This window comes from Chaetodon trifascialis, chromosome 9, assembly GCF_039877785.1.
Source record: "Chaetodon trifascialis isolate fChaTrf1 chromosome 9, fChaTrf1.hap1, whole genome shotgun sequence".
Lineage (NCBI taxonomy): Eukaryota > Metazoa > Chordata > Actinopteri > Chaetodontiformes > Chaetodontidae > Chaetodon > Chaetodon trifascialis.
This window is the reverse complement of record NC_092064.1, coordinates 28331446-28346337: the sequence shown is the minus strand read 5'-3', so window position 1 is coordinate 28346337 and position 14892 is coordinate 28331446. Positions and strand designations below refer to the sequence as shown.

Below are 14892 nucleotides of genomic sequence, written 5' to 3'. Positions count from 1 at the left end.
CAAGGCTTCTGAGCAGCACTGAGCATGGAGAGCGCTGCACTCCTGGCTGTGTCACACTGGCTTACAGAGCCTCAACAAATCAATTCCCGTCTTTAAACCTAACCAGACCTGAACCAGAGAGCAGACTCGCACTCACTCATACATCCGTATGAGGCTTTGTGGCGTGTTTCAGATGTTTAACCCATATTTCATCATCAAGACTCCCGAGAGATCTTTATTGACATGAACAAACAACATGCAAAACACAGCAGAAACTGGTGAATACAATCAATCACCTCTGAGGGAAACCAAATGATGGTCGCTGACAGTAAAATTCATCCACAGCAGCTCAAACTGTTCGTATCACACTTCAGAGTAAAGCCTTCCCGTGCTGTGCGACTATTCATTCATGTGACAGGTTTATCTTGACTTAAAGGAGTGACAGTAAGTGGTCCTCCGTGTAGTTAGAAAACTGTCTGTCCTACTTGTTCGTGTGGCTGTCCTGTTTGTCTCTGCTCTCATAAAGCAGAAAGTCATTACACGTTAAATTCAAAAACACCAAGCTGGAAAATACGCTGTAGTCGAGCCGAAAATACGTTTTTCTCCCTGAAAAGTCACATTTTTATTATTATATGCTTTAAGTTCAACAGCAAAGACGTCAAAAATCTGACAGCATGTGTCAGCAGACTGTGGTCTTGAGAGCAGACAGGTGGACAGGTGTTGAAATGACACACCTGTCCCTCAGAGTGAGCGTGCAGGAGTCACTGTGTTCTCCTCTCTCAGCAGCAGTTACCGGCCTCCTGCGCCTGCTTTTCCCCTCCCAGCCACAGGGGGGCGCTGTTGATCTTGGCGCTCTGGGCCCGGGCCTCTTTGGACTCGCCCTGCATCCCCCCTCCCTCACTGGCCAGGCGCTTGTGGATCTCGGAGGCCATGGTGAGGAAAGCCCTCTCCACGTTATCAGAGCTCTTAGCGCTCGTCTCCATGAAGGAGATTTTAAGAGACGAGGCCAGGTCCTGGGGGGGGTGCAAGAAATGATCACATATCTCATTAATTCACAAAATCATGGCAATGATTCATCACAACAGTGTAGAAATACATAAGATCTGCGGGCTGAGCTCCGGGTGCAGTCTATTACCTGGGCGGTGGCGGCGTCCACCACCTTCTTACTCACGAGGTCGGACTTGTTTCCGACCAGCAGCCTGGAGACGTTTTCACAGGCGTAACGGTCGATCTCGTCCAGCCACTGCTTCACATTGTTGAAGGACTCCTGGAGGAGAAACGAGGGAGAATGAAGAAGTTGATGTTGAAGCTCTGCCTGCTGGCGATGATGATGATGGTGACATCATCACGCACTGACCTGCTCAGTGACGTCGTAGACGATGATGATGCCGTGAGCTCCTCTGTAGTAGCTGGAGGTGATGGTTCGAAACCTCTCCTGACCGGCTGTGTCCCACTGAGGGTCACACGGTAAGAAGGTGAGCTTACATGATTGTTGACTATGTTACTATGTAACGGTTTTATGACAACAACATCAACAACAACAACAACAACAACAACAACAACAACAACAGTGCCTTCTGATCAATAAACTCTCACAATCTGCAGCTTCACTGTCTTCCCGTCCATGTCGATCGTCCTGATCTTGAAGTCGACTCCGATGGTGGAGATGTAGCTCTCAGTGTAGGTGTCGTCCTGGAGGTGGGGGGGTGACATGATGAACAACAAGCAGTGGAGTTTGTTTGTTTGTTTGTTTGTTTGTTTGTTTGTTTGTTTGTTTGTTTGTTTGTTTTACTGGCCTACCGCAAAACGCAGCAGCAGACATGACTTTCCAACCCCAGAGTCTCCGATCAGAAGAAGCTTGAACAGGTAGTCGCTGGAGGACCACACACACGCACGCGCACACACACACGCACACACATACACACACACACACACACGCACAGGGTTCAGGGTTAAACTCAACTCACGGACAAAGGCTGTCTTAAAGAGTGAGGACCGTCCACAACGTCTTCACTGTCTTCTGAGTTTAGAGGCTAACACACCGGCGTGGTGCACAAACACACACGTACACACACACTCCTGCTGTCGGTGTGGTGTTACATATCAGCGGCTTCATCAGTGTTAGCTGTAAAAATTACGTGTTGGCAGTGGAGTCGCTGGTGACGAGAGCACGTCTTTGCCTTCTTTAATACACACAGGAAGTGAAGTGTGTAGTTGCAGGTGCACTTCAGGGACCTCTGGATCATTTCAGATGCACAAAGCTGAGTTTGGATATTAGATTTCAGCTGTGATCAGGATCAGAGACTGTGGCTCACTGTGGAAAATTAACTTCTTCATGTGTTCGGTGTCTGAACTGAACTGTCTCTAAGGACTACGATACCCATCAGCCACTGGGGCCTAGTGTTACAGTCTATGCAGAAAATGAGACGTGAGACTGAGACTTTGTCTTCTGTAACCGTGGACGGCCGATTCATAGCTCAGGTCAAACTGTAGGATCGTCTGTGTCATAGCTGCATCTATTGAAAGTCCAACACAGGATCAGCATGTCAGAGTTAACACACCAACAAACAGAGTGCACGAGGCTGCGCACACATCGGCCTGAACGCTGTCTGTCCAGGTGAGACACCGGGCTCAGGGACGTTTCAGGTCTGATAACTTTTCATGTCCGCAGCGTCGTCCAGCAGGACACATGAAGACAGAGCACGCAGAAGGAAAGGACACTTACTACTCAGGGTTCATGATGCCGAGGTCGCTCCAGGTGACACGATGAGAGCAAAAATCCCTGAAACGGACTCCTGAAGCTGAAAACAGGCAGATTCTCTCAGACCTGTGAGGCGGTGTGCTGTCCCGTCGTGCCTGTCTGTCTGTCTGTCTGTCTGTGTGTGTGTGTGTCTGTCTGTGTCTGTTTGTGTCCTTTGGAGGCCGAATGGCAGAATCTGCCGGAGCTGCCTACCTTGCGAGCTGACTGATGAGCTGACTGGTTCAGATGCATTATTTATTAATGAGGCGGCTCAGGTTACAGCGGGGACAGCACCTGGAGCAGAGGCAGCCTCACAAACACACACTGCACAAACACACACTGCACGCCTCACAAACACACACTGCACGCCTCACAAACACACACTGCACAAACACACACTGCACGCCTCACAAACACACACTGCACAAACACACACTGCACGCCTCACAAACACACACTGCACAAACACACACTGCACGCCTCACAAACACACACTGCACGCCTCACAAACACACACTGCACAAACACACACTGCACGCCTCACAAACACACACTGCACAAACACACACTGCACGCCTCACAAACACACACTGCACAAACACACACTGCACGCCTCACAAACACACACTGCACAAACACACACTGCACGCCTCACAAACACACACTGCACGCCTCACAAACACACACTGCACACATCACAAACACACACTGCACGCCTCACAAACACACACTGCACACATCACAAACACACACTGCACACACACTGCACACATCACAAACACACACTGCACAAACACACACTGCACACATCACAAACACACACTGCACGCCTCACAAACACACACTGCACGCCTCACAAACACACACTGCACACATCACAAACACACACTGCACGCCTCACAAACACACACTGCACGCCTCACAAACACACACTGCACACATCACAAACATACACTGCACGCCTCACAAACACACACTGCACAAACACACACTGCGTGCCTCACAAACACACACTGCGTGCCTCACAAACACACACTGCGTGCCTCACAAACACACACTGCGTGCCTCACAAACACACACTGCACACATCACAAACACACACTGCACGCCTCACAAACACACACTGCACAAACACACACTGCACACATCACAAACACACACTGTGTGCCTCACAAACACACACTGCACAAACACACACTGCACACATCACAAACACACACTGCACACATCACAAACACACACTGTGTGCCTCACAAACACACACTGCACAAACACACACTGCACGCCTCACAAACACACACTGCACACATCACAAACACACACTGTGTGCCTCACAAACACACACTGCACGCATCACAAACACACACTGTGCCTCACAAACACACACTGCACACATCACAAACACACACTGCACGCATCACAAACACACACTGTGCCTCACAAACACACACTGCACACATCACAAACACACACTGCACACATCACAAACACACACTGCATGCCTCACAAACACACACTGCACAAACACACACTGCACACATCACAAACACACACTGCACGCCTCACAAACACACACTGCACACATCACAAACACACACTGCATGCCTCACAAACACACACTGCACACATCACAAACACACACTGTGTGCCTCACAAACACACACTGCGTACATCTCAGGCGTTTTATCTGACTGTTCACTGAACTTCGCCGCCTCATCCTTTCATTTTGTCGGTGTGTTCGTGCTGACGTGTCATCGCTGTCGTTGCTGAGGTGAGTCGCACCGTACTGAATGACATCACCTCAAACCGACAGCGTTTCCTGCACGTCACACGTCACCTGACCGACCTCAACTCCGAAACCTCCAAACAAACAAGCAGGAAGTCGTTCTGCGGGAACCAGGAAGCCACAAATCAGAGACACTGATGTCAAAGCTGGTTCAGTTTCTCAGGGTGAAGGGGTGAAACTATAACAGCTCCGGTTCAAGGTCGGCTGACGTTTTTGGCCACGTTGGTCATTAGAAACAAACCACAAACACAAGCAGAGCTGTTACTGCTTCGGGGTTTTGCAGCTGAACTCTCCTTTAAGCTCAGCTTTGGTCTCCACCACCTCGTGAGGAAACATCAGGCCTTGCAGCTCCAGATGTTCCACTTCCTTCACCAGCGAGCCTCTGACCTCGCCTGCCTGGTGTTTGGTGGTGAGCAGACAGTGTGCAGAGGGTTTTTACTGGAGCGTCTTCACTGGAAGCAGCTGCCTCGTAGTACACGATGAAGCAGAATTCTTTCTTTTTGCTCCATGGTTAAACATAATGTCACGTTTAACACACACACACACACACACACACACACACACACACACACAGCCGCTCACACACTGTCTGCCTCGCTGTTGTCGGTGGTCCAATGATGTGGCTGATTATTCTTCTAATGAGCGGTGAGTTGTTGTTGTCACGGCTGCGTGCTGAAACATGCCATTAGCATCGTCTGATCGCTGCTCTTGAACGCTGCGATGCAGGAATTAGTCCGCTGAGCTGCACATAATTGAATATTTATCCATTAAGCTGTAATTTATCTTTGATTGTCGGTTTGCTGACATTAAGGTTGAGACGCTCCTCGGAGGCTCTGACAGGCTGATATTAATGAGAGTCTGCAGGAAACACGCTGGTTCACTGAAGCTTCGTTTAGGTTTATCACAGAGGGCGACAGCAGCAAACAAACACACTGACAGCAGCTTCAACACGAGAGCGGCGTCAGCTGGAGTTTGCTTACAGGACAGATAAAAGGATGCACAAACACGTCTCTCTGGAGAAAAAGAGGAAATTATGAAACATCTGCTTCACATCAGTGTCATGAACGTGTGATTTCACCTCATCTGAATCTGTCATGGACGTCTCTCACCTGTGCTCATCACCTGTGAGGACGGACCGTCGGTCCACCTCCACGACACACACATGAAGCTGAATCTGTCGATTTCTTTGTTTTCGAGAACTTTTAGAAAACGTCTCGATGCAGCTTTGACATGGAAACATCTTTAGATTTAGTTTTTCTGTTCACTACATTTCTCGTTTCCTTTCCTCTCCTCATGTCCTAGTTTCCTTTCCTCTTTCCCTTCATCACCACCTTTTCTTGTCTTGTTCTCTCTCTCTTCTCTTTGCAACTTTTCGTTTCCTCTGTTGTCTCCTTTCCTCCTCTTTCCCTTCATCTCTCCTCTCCTCTCCTCCCCTCGTCTCCTCTCCTCCTCCTTTAGAAACGGGCAGAATACAAAGTGAAAGCGATGCAGTCTCATTCACCTCTGATTCACGTGTGTGACCCCCTGGTCACGGGAGCGAGCAGAGAGCAGGGGATTGTGGGATACGCGACGGCTGAGCAGCTGCGATGGGGTCAGGGGTCGGCAGCCCTGACGACGGCCTGTTGCCGGGGCAGAGGCGGCGGTGCGGTGGTTGCCGGGGCAGCGGTGGGCTTTGTGGTGCTCCTGATGGAGCATGGAGGTGGGAAAACTGGGGGAAGGGACGGAGAGAAAGAGAAGAAATAAAGAAGGAGAAGAGAAAGACGCTCACAAAGAGAGGGTTAGAAAGCAAGAGGAAGGGTGGGAAAATGAGGAGAGGAAGAAAGGAGGAAGAGGAGGTAGATTTAAAAGCACAGAGAGAAAGAAAAGAAAGAAGAAACACAAAGAAGAAGAGAAGTTAGCGGATATTTGCTGGTGTGTAGAAAATGTGTAACTCAGAGTTTTATCCAGGAAGAGCCTGAACCTTCAGCATGCGACCAGTGAAGCTGAGTTAGTCTTCATCACTGTGATCTGACATTTCCATCAGGCCACAGAGCAAGAAGATGCTTGAGGAAGGTCCATGTCTGCACGTGTGTGTGTGTGTGTGTGTGTGTGTGTGTGTGTGTGTGTGTGTGTGTGTGTGTGTGTGTGTGTGTGTGTGTGTGTGTGTGTGTGTGTGTGCGCGCATGTTTCTGGAGTTTTCATCCACATCAGTGACGTTCATTCGACTTTAATTTTATTTATGCAGCACAACAACAAAAGTCTTCTTAATGTTCTTACCTGGTCAAACCTCAACACACCTGATCACATGTTTCACTGCTGAAGAGCAAACTGAAGGAGAAGGAAGTGAAGATGCCGTCAGATTAAAGAGCATCAGATTAAAGCTGAGAGCCAGCGGAGCTAAAAACCAGCCAAACGACAGAACGTGTGTGTGTGTGTGTGTGTGTGTGTGTGTGTGTGTGTGTGTGTGTGTGTGTGTGTGTGTGTGTGTGTGTGTGTGCAGGTCAGTGGATGGAGTTAAACCGGTCATTGTTCCCATCAGTGTGTGTCCCAGGGGACCTGAGGGAGCGGGGATAAATAGGTGCTTTTCACTATTCACCCTTATTTCACCACGCTCCCTGGCTCCTGCATGTGTGTGTTTGTTTGTCAGCCTCTGCGTGTGTGTGCCTGTGTGTGTGAAAATGTGTCGAGTGTGCAAGAGTGTGTGTGTCTTTCGTAATCAAAGCAGAAACGTGGTCTTTTTAAATGTAAGGATCGACGTTTGTTTAAAAAAATGAAAAACTGAGATTTCACGTCTCCGTTTTTCTCTTTTCTGGAAATTTATTGACACGTCCTGAAAATACAGAAGCTGAAAAATAAAGCAGAACTGACAGAAGGTCAGAAAACAGAGCTGGAAAGAAAAGTGTGTGTGTGTGTGTGTGTGTGTGTGTGTGTGTGTGTGTGTGTGTGTGTGTGTGTGTGTGTGTGTGCAGGCTGTTGTTACTATTGGTTGAAGATTTATGTGGAGTCACTTCATCACTTTGCCCTTTCCCAGTGTGTGTGCGTGTGTGTGCGCGTGCGTGTGTGTGCGCGTGCGTGTGTGCATGTGTGTGCGTGTGTGTGTGTGTGTGTGAGGCCAGGCGACAGATAATTAACCTCATTGAAGCTGGATGCTGAATGAAGGCCTCATTGTGGAGACGGAGACGGCTGCACAGAGCTGAACGTTTTCAACACGCTCACATCGTCACGTCTCCGACAGACGACGCTCGTATTCTGCTCATCAACAGAAGAAATAAGAACGATTTGGTGGCGTATGTGTAAAAGTGATTCTTGAGTTGCTTCATGAATGTTTGAGAGGAAGAAATGTGCTCGATGAATCGTCTCTGTGTCCTAAAACTTCTTCATCCTCAAACAGTCGTTCTGTATCAGCGACTCGTTTTAGTTTTCATGTTTCTTTGATTTCACTGAACAAACTGATGCAAAGTGAAGACGCCAAAAGACAGAAGTATTTAAAATAGAGTAGAATCAGTGACTCTGGCTGAAGTTTTCCAGTGAGGAACATTTTGGAAATTCTCGTTTTCAGGATTAGAATCTCAGTAAGAAGTTCTAATGTCTGAATAAGATAATTGATGAAAGGAAAGAAGTGAAACGTTAAGATGTCCAGGAGGAAAAGACATCCTGTCTGAGCAAAAACAGGCATGTTTCATCTTAGACGATGAAGACAACAACTCCCATGATCCCTCGCTGCGACGCTGCAGAATAAATGACATCTGTGCACTTAATGGTGGTTCATTTGTGCCCAGTTTAACCAGTAAACTCGACCAAAAGCGCCTCAGGAGCGTTCGTCCTCTCTGCCTCCAGCTGTGTCTCTCACACCGTCTCGCCTCTCGTCTTTCTGTCCTCTCTTTCTCTCTGTATGCATGTTTCTTTCTCCTCGGTCCTCGTGTCCCTCCGTCTCTTGAAGGATGTAACCTCACCCTGTGTCTCCGGTGACAGCTGGCCTCTGCTTTCCCGCCAACGGACCAGCTGTCCATGCTAACTAGAGATATTTGAAAAGTGAGTGTGTGTGTGTGTGTGTGTGTGTGTGTGTGTGTGTGTGTGTGTGTGTGTGTGTGTGTGTGTGTGTGTGTGTGTTACATAACTGCCAGTTCCTTTCTGTCACTCTTTATGTCTGTCTCTCTTTCACTCACACATTTTATAGACAGGAAGCAACATGGCGCTCATATTACACACACACACACACACACACACACACACACACACACACAGCATCTTGTTCTTCATCTCTGTGAATTAATGCTTCCTGTTTCTGCTCTTCACTCCAGAGATCACCTGTCAGTCCAACATGACGTCTTCTTCGTCCTCGTCCCTCTGACGTCCTGCTGAGGCACGAGCTCCTCTAGTTGGCGCTCTTTCCTTCGTTGTGTTAGCCACAGCGGCTAACGGCGCTCATGCTAACATGAAATCCATCAGAGACAGAGCGTGTCTCTCCTGAAGGTGGGAGTATTTTGACCACACAGAGACGCTTTAAAGGAAGCGGTCTGCACAAACTTAAACAAAAAAACACATTTTCACGGATTTTCTCCCAAAGTCGTGGTCGCCGTCAGCCAATCAGCTCGTGTGTTTTGAACAAACTTCGTTCCAGATGAAGCTGAAAGTTTCCTAAAGAGACGTCTCAGTACTTCAGGTTCAGGCTTCAAGTGTCATAACTGCTGAAACACAGCGCTGATGTGAGGAGCTGATTTCTAGATCCTAGCATGTACAGGAACACACACACACACACACACACACACACACACACACACACACACACACACAGTCAACAGTAAACCACATCCAGAGTTCTGGCTCGACTCTCTAACTGACGGCAGCTGTGTTCGTTAACCCCTCGTCGCTCAAACATTACCACACAGCTAACCGCACACACACACACACACACACACACACACACACACACAGAGGAAGCCTCGTAACACCCGTTATGTCTCGTTAACTGCTCAGATTATCAATGTGAGGCAATGAATGTGGTTAAATGGGCTCACTCGCTTATCAACACCATGGGACTACACACACACACACACACACACACACACACACACACTCATTCACACAGAGTATAACGACACAGTGTACATGGCAGCATGTGTGTCTGTGTGTGCGTGTACATGCGTGTTTGTTTTTATGTCTGCCATCAAGGTTTGTAAGTGTGCCAGACCACCCCTGAAACACACACTCTCTCTCACACATACACACACTCACACACACACACACACATCTGTCGGCCCTGTTTCTCTTCCTGCAGTAATTATGTCACCGTGTGTTTGGTCTGCAGAGCTGTTGACAGGAGACACGTGTAGCTGTGAACACACACACACACACACACACACACACACACACACACACACACACACATGCTGTTGCTTGTGTATCGGTCTCTGTACCCAGTGTGTGTTTGTGTAAGGGCAAGAGAGAAGAGGTGTGTGTGTGTGTGTGTGTGTGTGTGTGTGTGTGTGTGTGTGTGTGTGTGTGTGTGTGTGTGTGTGTGTGTGTGTGTGTGTGTGTGTGAAGACAACCATGCTTCCACAATAAGATGAGATGTTAGAGATTACTGAGCTGTTGTATGCTGTATTTAAATGTTCTGACTGAATATTCAGTCATCCAGGGGCTGCAGGTAACACCCCCCCCCCCCCCCCCCCCCGCTTTCTACTGACCACAATCAAGACCTTTGTCCCAGAACAATAAAGCCCTGACTGTACTGGTTGTGCATTATTGGGGTCGGTGGAGGCCCGAGCAGAAAACAGAGCAGGAACAATGGCGGAGCAGTTCGGTGGGCTGCTGCATGAGCTGTGCTGGTTTGCTTTGTACAAAAAGAGGGCAGGAATCCATGTTTGTTATGGTAATGACTGCGTTAGATATGGCTGGATGCTCGCCTCCATAACAACATGTATGTGTGTGATGATGCTGGTCAGCTGAGAAACATGTTCTAGTTTCATCTTCACGACAGCACTCAAACAGCGTCGTCTGTGTAATGAAACACACTTCTGCTTCGGTTCCCATGTTTGAACCCGTGTGCAGATTTTAGCCTGCTTCTGTTTAAAGAGCAGCAACAGATCCAGCAGCTGATCCTGGAGCTGCAGGATCGCGTCAGGGTACATGACGACTGCGCTGCTGAAGCATCTCAACACCACAACGATCAGGACCCAGTTGTTCCTGAACACACAAAGCTTCAGTCCGTCATACACGCCAAGTTTACCCTGTTAGCAGCAAAGAAAATCAAACTGCTGTAAAAGCGCTTATGGTGGATGGCAGGGTTGTAATTATAATGAACTAAGTGTGAGGTCATTTTCATTTTTTAGCATTTAGCACCCGATGTTGCTCCTATGTTCTGCTGTATCTGCATTTAAGTACCAGTATGACCAGTATGAGCAAACGTCAGGAAATGACCTTGTAAGCCGCGGCTGTGTTATGAAGTCTTTCACAGTTTTCCTCTGCAGACTCGAGAGAACTTACATGAGATTTCTGCTTGTTTTCTCACTTCTGTTTGGCAGAGTTTCTCCACACGACGTGCTGAAGGAGCTGCCTCTGAGGGTTGAAAGGTGTGCTCCTCTTGAACCTCAGGTGTGGTTCTGTTCTGCTTGTGACTGCACCGGCTGTGATACTGCACACAGCACAGGGATCACAGCTTCACAGGGTGGAGAGCTCAGGAGCTGCAAACAGCAGGAAGCGAACGCATCAGCGTGCTGCACTGATTCTGGCTGTCCTGAGATCAGCGGTAGGTTCAGAGCAGAACAAGCTTATACGAGCACTGTTCATCAGATCAGTGGCTCAGCAGCAGCTTAGTTATGACTGAATTATCAGATTCGAGCTGTTTTCACAGCTTTGGCTCCCGTGGTCACTCACAGGTGGATCATGGTCTGAGTACAGATCCAAACGCCGTCCTACCCAGAACTCTTACATTTTGTTGGAGTGCAGCACTTCTAGCCTCTATGAAACTGGTTCGGCAGCCCAGAATAATCACAGAGCAGTTGCATGAGTTGCAAAAACTTCACATGGTTTGCTCTCAAAAGAGAAGAGCAAACGGAGCTTTTTAATCTAGAAGGACAAACTTTCACATGTTCATCTTTTTCCCTCGAGCCGTCCAGAAACAGGATGTGCAACATGTTCTGAGACGCTGGTGATCAAAAGCAACGATGTGAAGCGACGCTACAAGACAAAACAAGAGCGTCGTTTCAGCAAACACACAAAAATAAAATTTTTCATAATGAAGTTAGACGTTGTGACATTCTGGAAATTTTCTCTAACTGGACCTCTTTGAGTTTGGAATAGCATCACAGCAGCTGAAAGGAGACGCAGAGCCACAAAGAGGCTAATGTTGAAAATACAAAGGGATGACGGCTTTTGACCCCCCTGACCTCACACTGCTCCATGGCCAAAATTCCTAGAATACCAAGTTCTGCATCGAGCTTTATGAACGTGCTTCAAGAGCTTTTCTACAAAATCACAAAAGAAGCAGAGAAACGATTGAATAGAACACTTTATTTCATGCTAACTCTGCTTTTGTGTGATTTTGTCATATTTCTGCTTAAAAGGAGCCTTTTCAGAGCTTCAGTGTCTTGGACCAAACGAGGACCATCGTCTGCATGTTCTGGCTTAAATATTAACATACACACATACTGGTTTTAATGCATTTAGCATGTAAATCCCATTACATCAAATTAAATCAAATGTCCCCTTTCAGGACGGGGGGAAAGTCCAACACTGGGGACTTCCAAGTCTGTCTCTAAACGGGCTGACATTCACTACATGTGATTCAAACTGGAGCGACAGCACACACCGTTTCACATGTGTGTAACGCAGAAGTGTGTGTTTGACCGTTTTTCATCCAGATGACTGAAACATAACTGTGTGTCATCACACATATTTCACATCTGAGGAATTCACACACCTGGCACGAGAGCGCTGAGACGCGGAAACGTTTTACTTTTATTTGTTTGTTAGTTTCAGGAAAAGAAGCATTTTGTCCGAGTGTGTTTACAGATGTTTGTTCTGCTCTGACATCAGCAAACTCTTCCTGTCTGTCTGTTCCCAACTACGTGATGTCATGCAAAACAAAGGAGCGTTAGCAGCTAACAGCTGAAGGCTCAAGAGGTGTGCGTACACACACACACACACACACACACACACATACGACAGCCCCTGTTAAAACAGCAGCAGCTGCTGAGCAGACTGCTCTCATTTAGCACCGAACAACACCTCTCAGACCTACACCCAGACCCAGTGTGTGTGTGTGTGTGTGTGTGTGTGTGTGTCACTTCACACTGTATCAGAAGACTGGGGCTGTCTGGAGTGAACAAGGTCCAGTCTGTCTCACACACACACACACACACACACACACACACACACACACACACACACACACACCTTCACAACCGTCCACCAGTTGTGGCAGTTGACAGTTTGGCTCTGGAGGTTGTGTGTGTGTGTGTGTGTGTGTGTGTGTGTGTGTGTGTGTGTGTGTGTGTGTGTGTGTGTGTGTGTGTGTGTCCTCACAGACATTTGTAGTGTCTGCACAGCATCCTCGGCCTGCTCTGCGCAGCGTCATGCATGTGTGCACACGTTTGTAAAAGCAGCTGAAGCTGCAGACGCTTTCGGTCAGGTGACGTTTTTCAGCTCTGCCATTTGTCTGGACTCACACTGATGCCGTGACGCAGAATAAACGAGTATTTGAGTGTTTCTGCATTGACAACGGTCATGTGACAAAATTCAACATTAGTGAAAAATGAACAAATGATTCTTTTCTACTGATGCTTTTGCTTTTGGTGCATACCACCTCCAGGAAGTAGCCATATACTTACACTCTGCAGTCCAACTTTTATCCAGTACCAGACTGCTGCAGCGACATCTGCGTGCTGTGCTTTCACTCGATAGCCACAGAAGCTTCTGTTTCGTGGTCTGAAATATGTCAAATATTGGACAGAGGTCCACACCCGGTGAAGCCGAGGCGACGTAGCTCTTGAACCTTTTCGACATGTAGCTCCAGCATCATGTTCACAGATGATGAGTGGCTTTGTTCTTCCTCTGCAGTGTGAGATCTTCAAGGCTGAGCGAGACAGATCAATCTGTCATTGTCGAAAATGATCAACTTATTTTGTGAATTCAGTTTTCTGTTGACAGCCTGATGTGACAGTGTTGTTAAAGCACTAAAATAAATAATAAAAATTCAGACTTTTTCTCAATATGTTCCACTGAGCTTTTATTCAAACACTGCCTGCTGTCGAAACAATAAACCATGTGCTGAACATGCTGCGAGCATCGAAAACACTCACAGTCAGCTTCAGTGTGGAGAGTAATCTTTCTGTGATTGTCACAGGATGAATAGACTCTGCAGATTCTCTGTCTGCCTGTTTTAAGGCGATTTCCATGATGTGATAAAATAATGTATGGATTATGTTCCCAGGGATTCGATGAAAGGAAGTCTTTATTAACCAGATGCCCACAGGGCTTGCTGGTCACTCTGCTGTTGCATCATGGGGAGCAGCTGGCACCAAATGGCCCGTGCGTGTGTGTGTGTGTGTGTGTGTGTGTGTGTGTGTGTGTGTGTGTGTGTGTGTGTGTGTGTGTGTGTGTGTGTGAGACACTTTGCCAGATTCCAGGAAACAGGAAACTGACTGGCGGGAAAATTACAGCAGCGGGGGGTCCAGTCTTTTGTCAGAACATAATCCAGTGGACGCTCTTAACACTCTGTTCGCCCACTACCCCCCGCTCCCCCTAACACACACACACACACACACACACACACACACACACACTTTCTTTCTTTGAACGTTTTTTTCCAGGAAGCAGGACCAGCTGCTGCTTCCCTCCTCAAGCTTGAACCGGAGAGTCGAGGATTCCTCACTGGTGGAGAAAGAGAGAGTGGGATGTGTGTGTGTGTGTGTGTGTGTGTGTGTGTGTGTGTGTGTGTGTGTGTGTGTGTGTGTGTGTGTGTGGAGGGCCACACTGCTGTCAAAGGAGAACTGCAGTGAAACTCTTCTGAATGTCAAACACGTCTTTCATCAGACGGACGTTAGCCTTCACCAGCTCGTCCCTGCGACGCTCCTGCTTTCTTTCACAGCCGATCCAGCATTTTCCCAGACGTGTTAGCAGGAAAATGACGTTACAGGTTTCCCTGAATATCGATCCTCCGTCACGACCCCATGCATGCGTGTCAGGGATAGACTGTGAAAAGGTTTTGCACCAGACCCAACAAAGACCTGAATCTCAGCAGGCCAAGGCCAACGTGGATCTGTCCTTCTGAGGATCATTTCCTGGGGAGCTGCTTCCTGTGTGTTTCAAGTTTGGGAGAATATTTGCTTAAAGCTAGATGAACATTTAACATCCATGAATTCATATTATAGCCGCGCCCACTGCCCACAACATGGTCCAGTCATGA

The 14892-nt window shown here is 47.8% G+C and overlaps 1 protein-coding gene across 1 annotated transcript; it reads right to left on the bottom strand.

Annotated features, from left to right (window-relative positions):
• Window positions 1-758: 758 nt before the first annotated feature.
• On the bottom strand, window positions 759-2718 carry LOC139336106 (ras-related protein Rab-1B-like). The gene is made up of 6 exons (XM_070970005.1): window positions 2705-2718; window positions 1780-1852; window positions 1576-1671; window positions 1337-1432; window positions 1115-1246; window positions 759-992 (listed from the first exon to the last, which is right to left on the bottom strand). The coding sequence occupies exons 1-6, from the start codon at window positions 2716-2718 to the stop codon at window positions 759-761; spliced, it is 645 nt and encodes a 214-aa protein (XP_070826106.1).
• Between the last annotated feature and the right edge of the window lie 12174 nt (window positions 2719-14892).

Coding starts and splice junctions, on each gene's coding strand:
- LOC139336106 (XM_070970005.1), bottom strand. Junction 1,672..1,779: donor GTCTGCTGCTGCGTTTTGCG/GTAGGCCAGTAA, acceptor CCCCACCTCCAG/GACGACACCTACACTGAGAG. Junction 1,433..1,575: donor AGACAGTGAAGCTGCAGATT/GTGAGAGTTTAT, acceptor TGTGACCCTCAG/TGGGACACAGCCGGTCAGGA.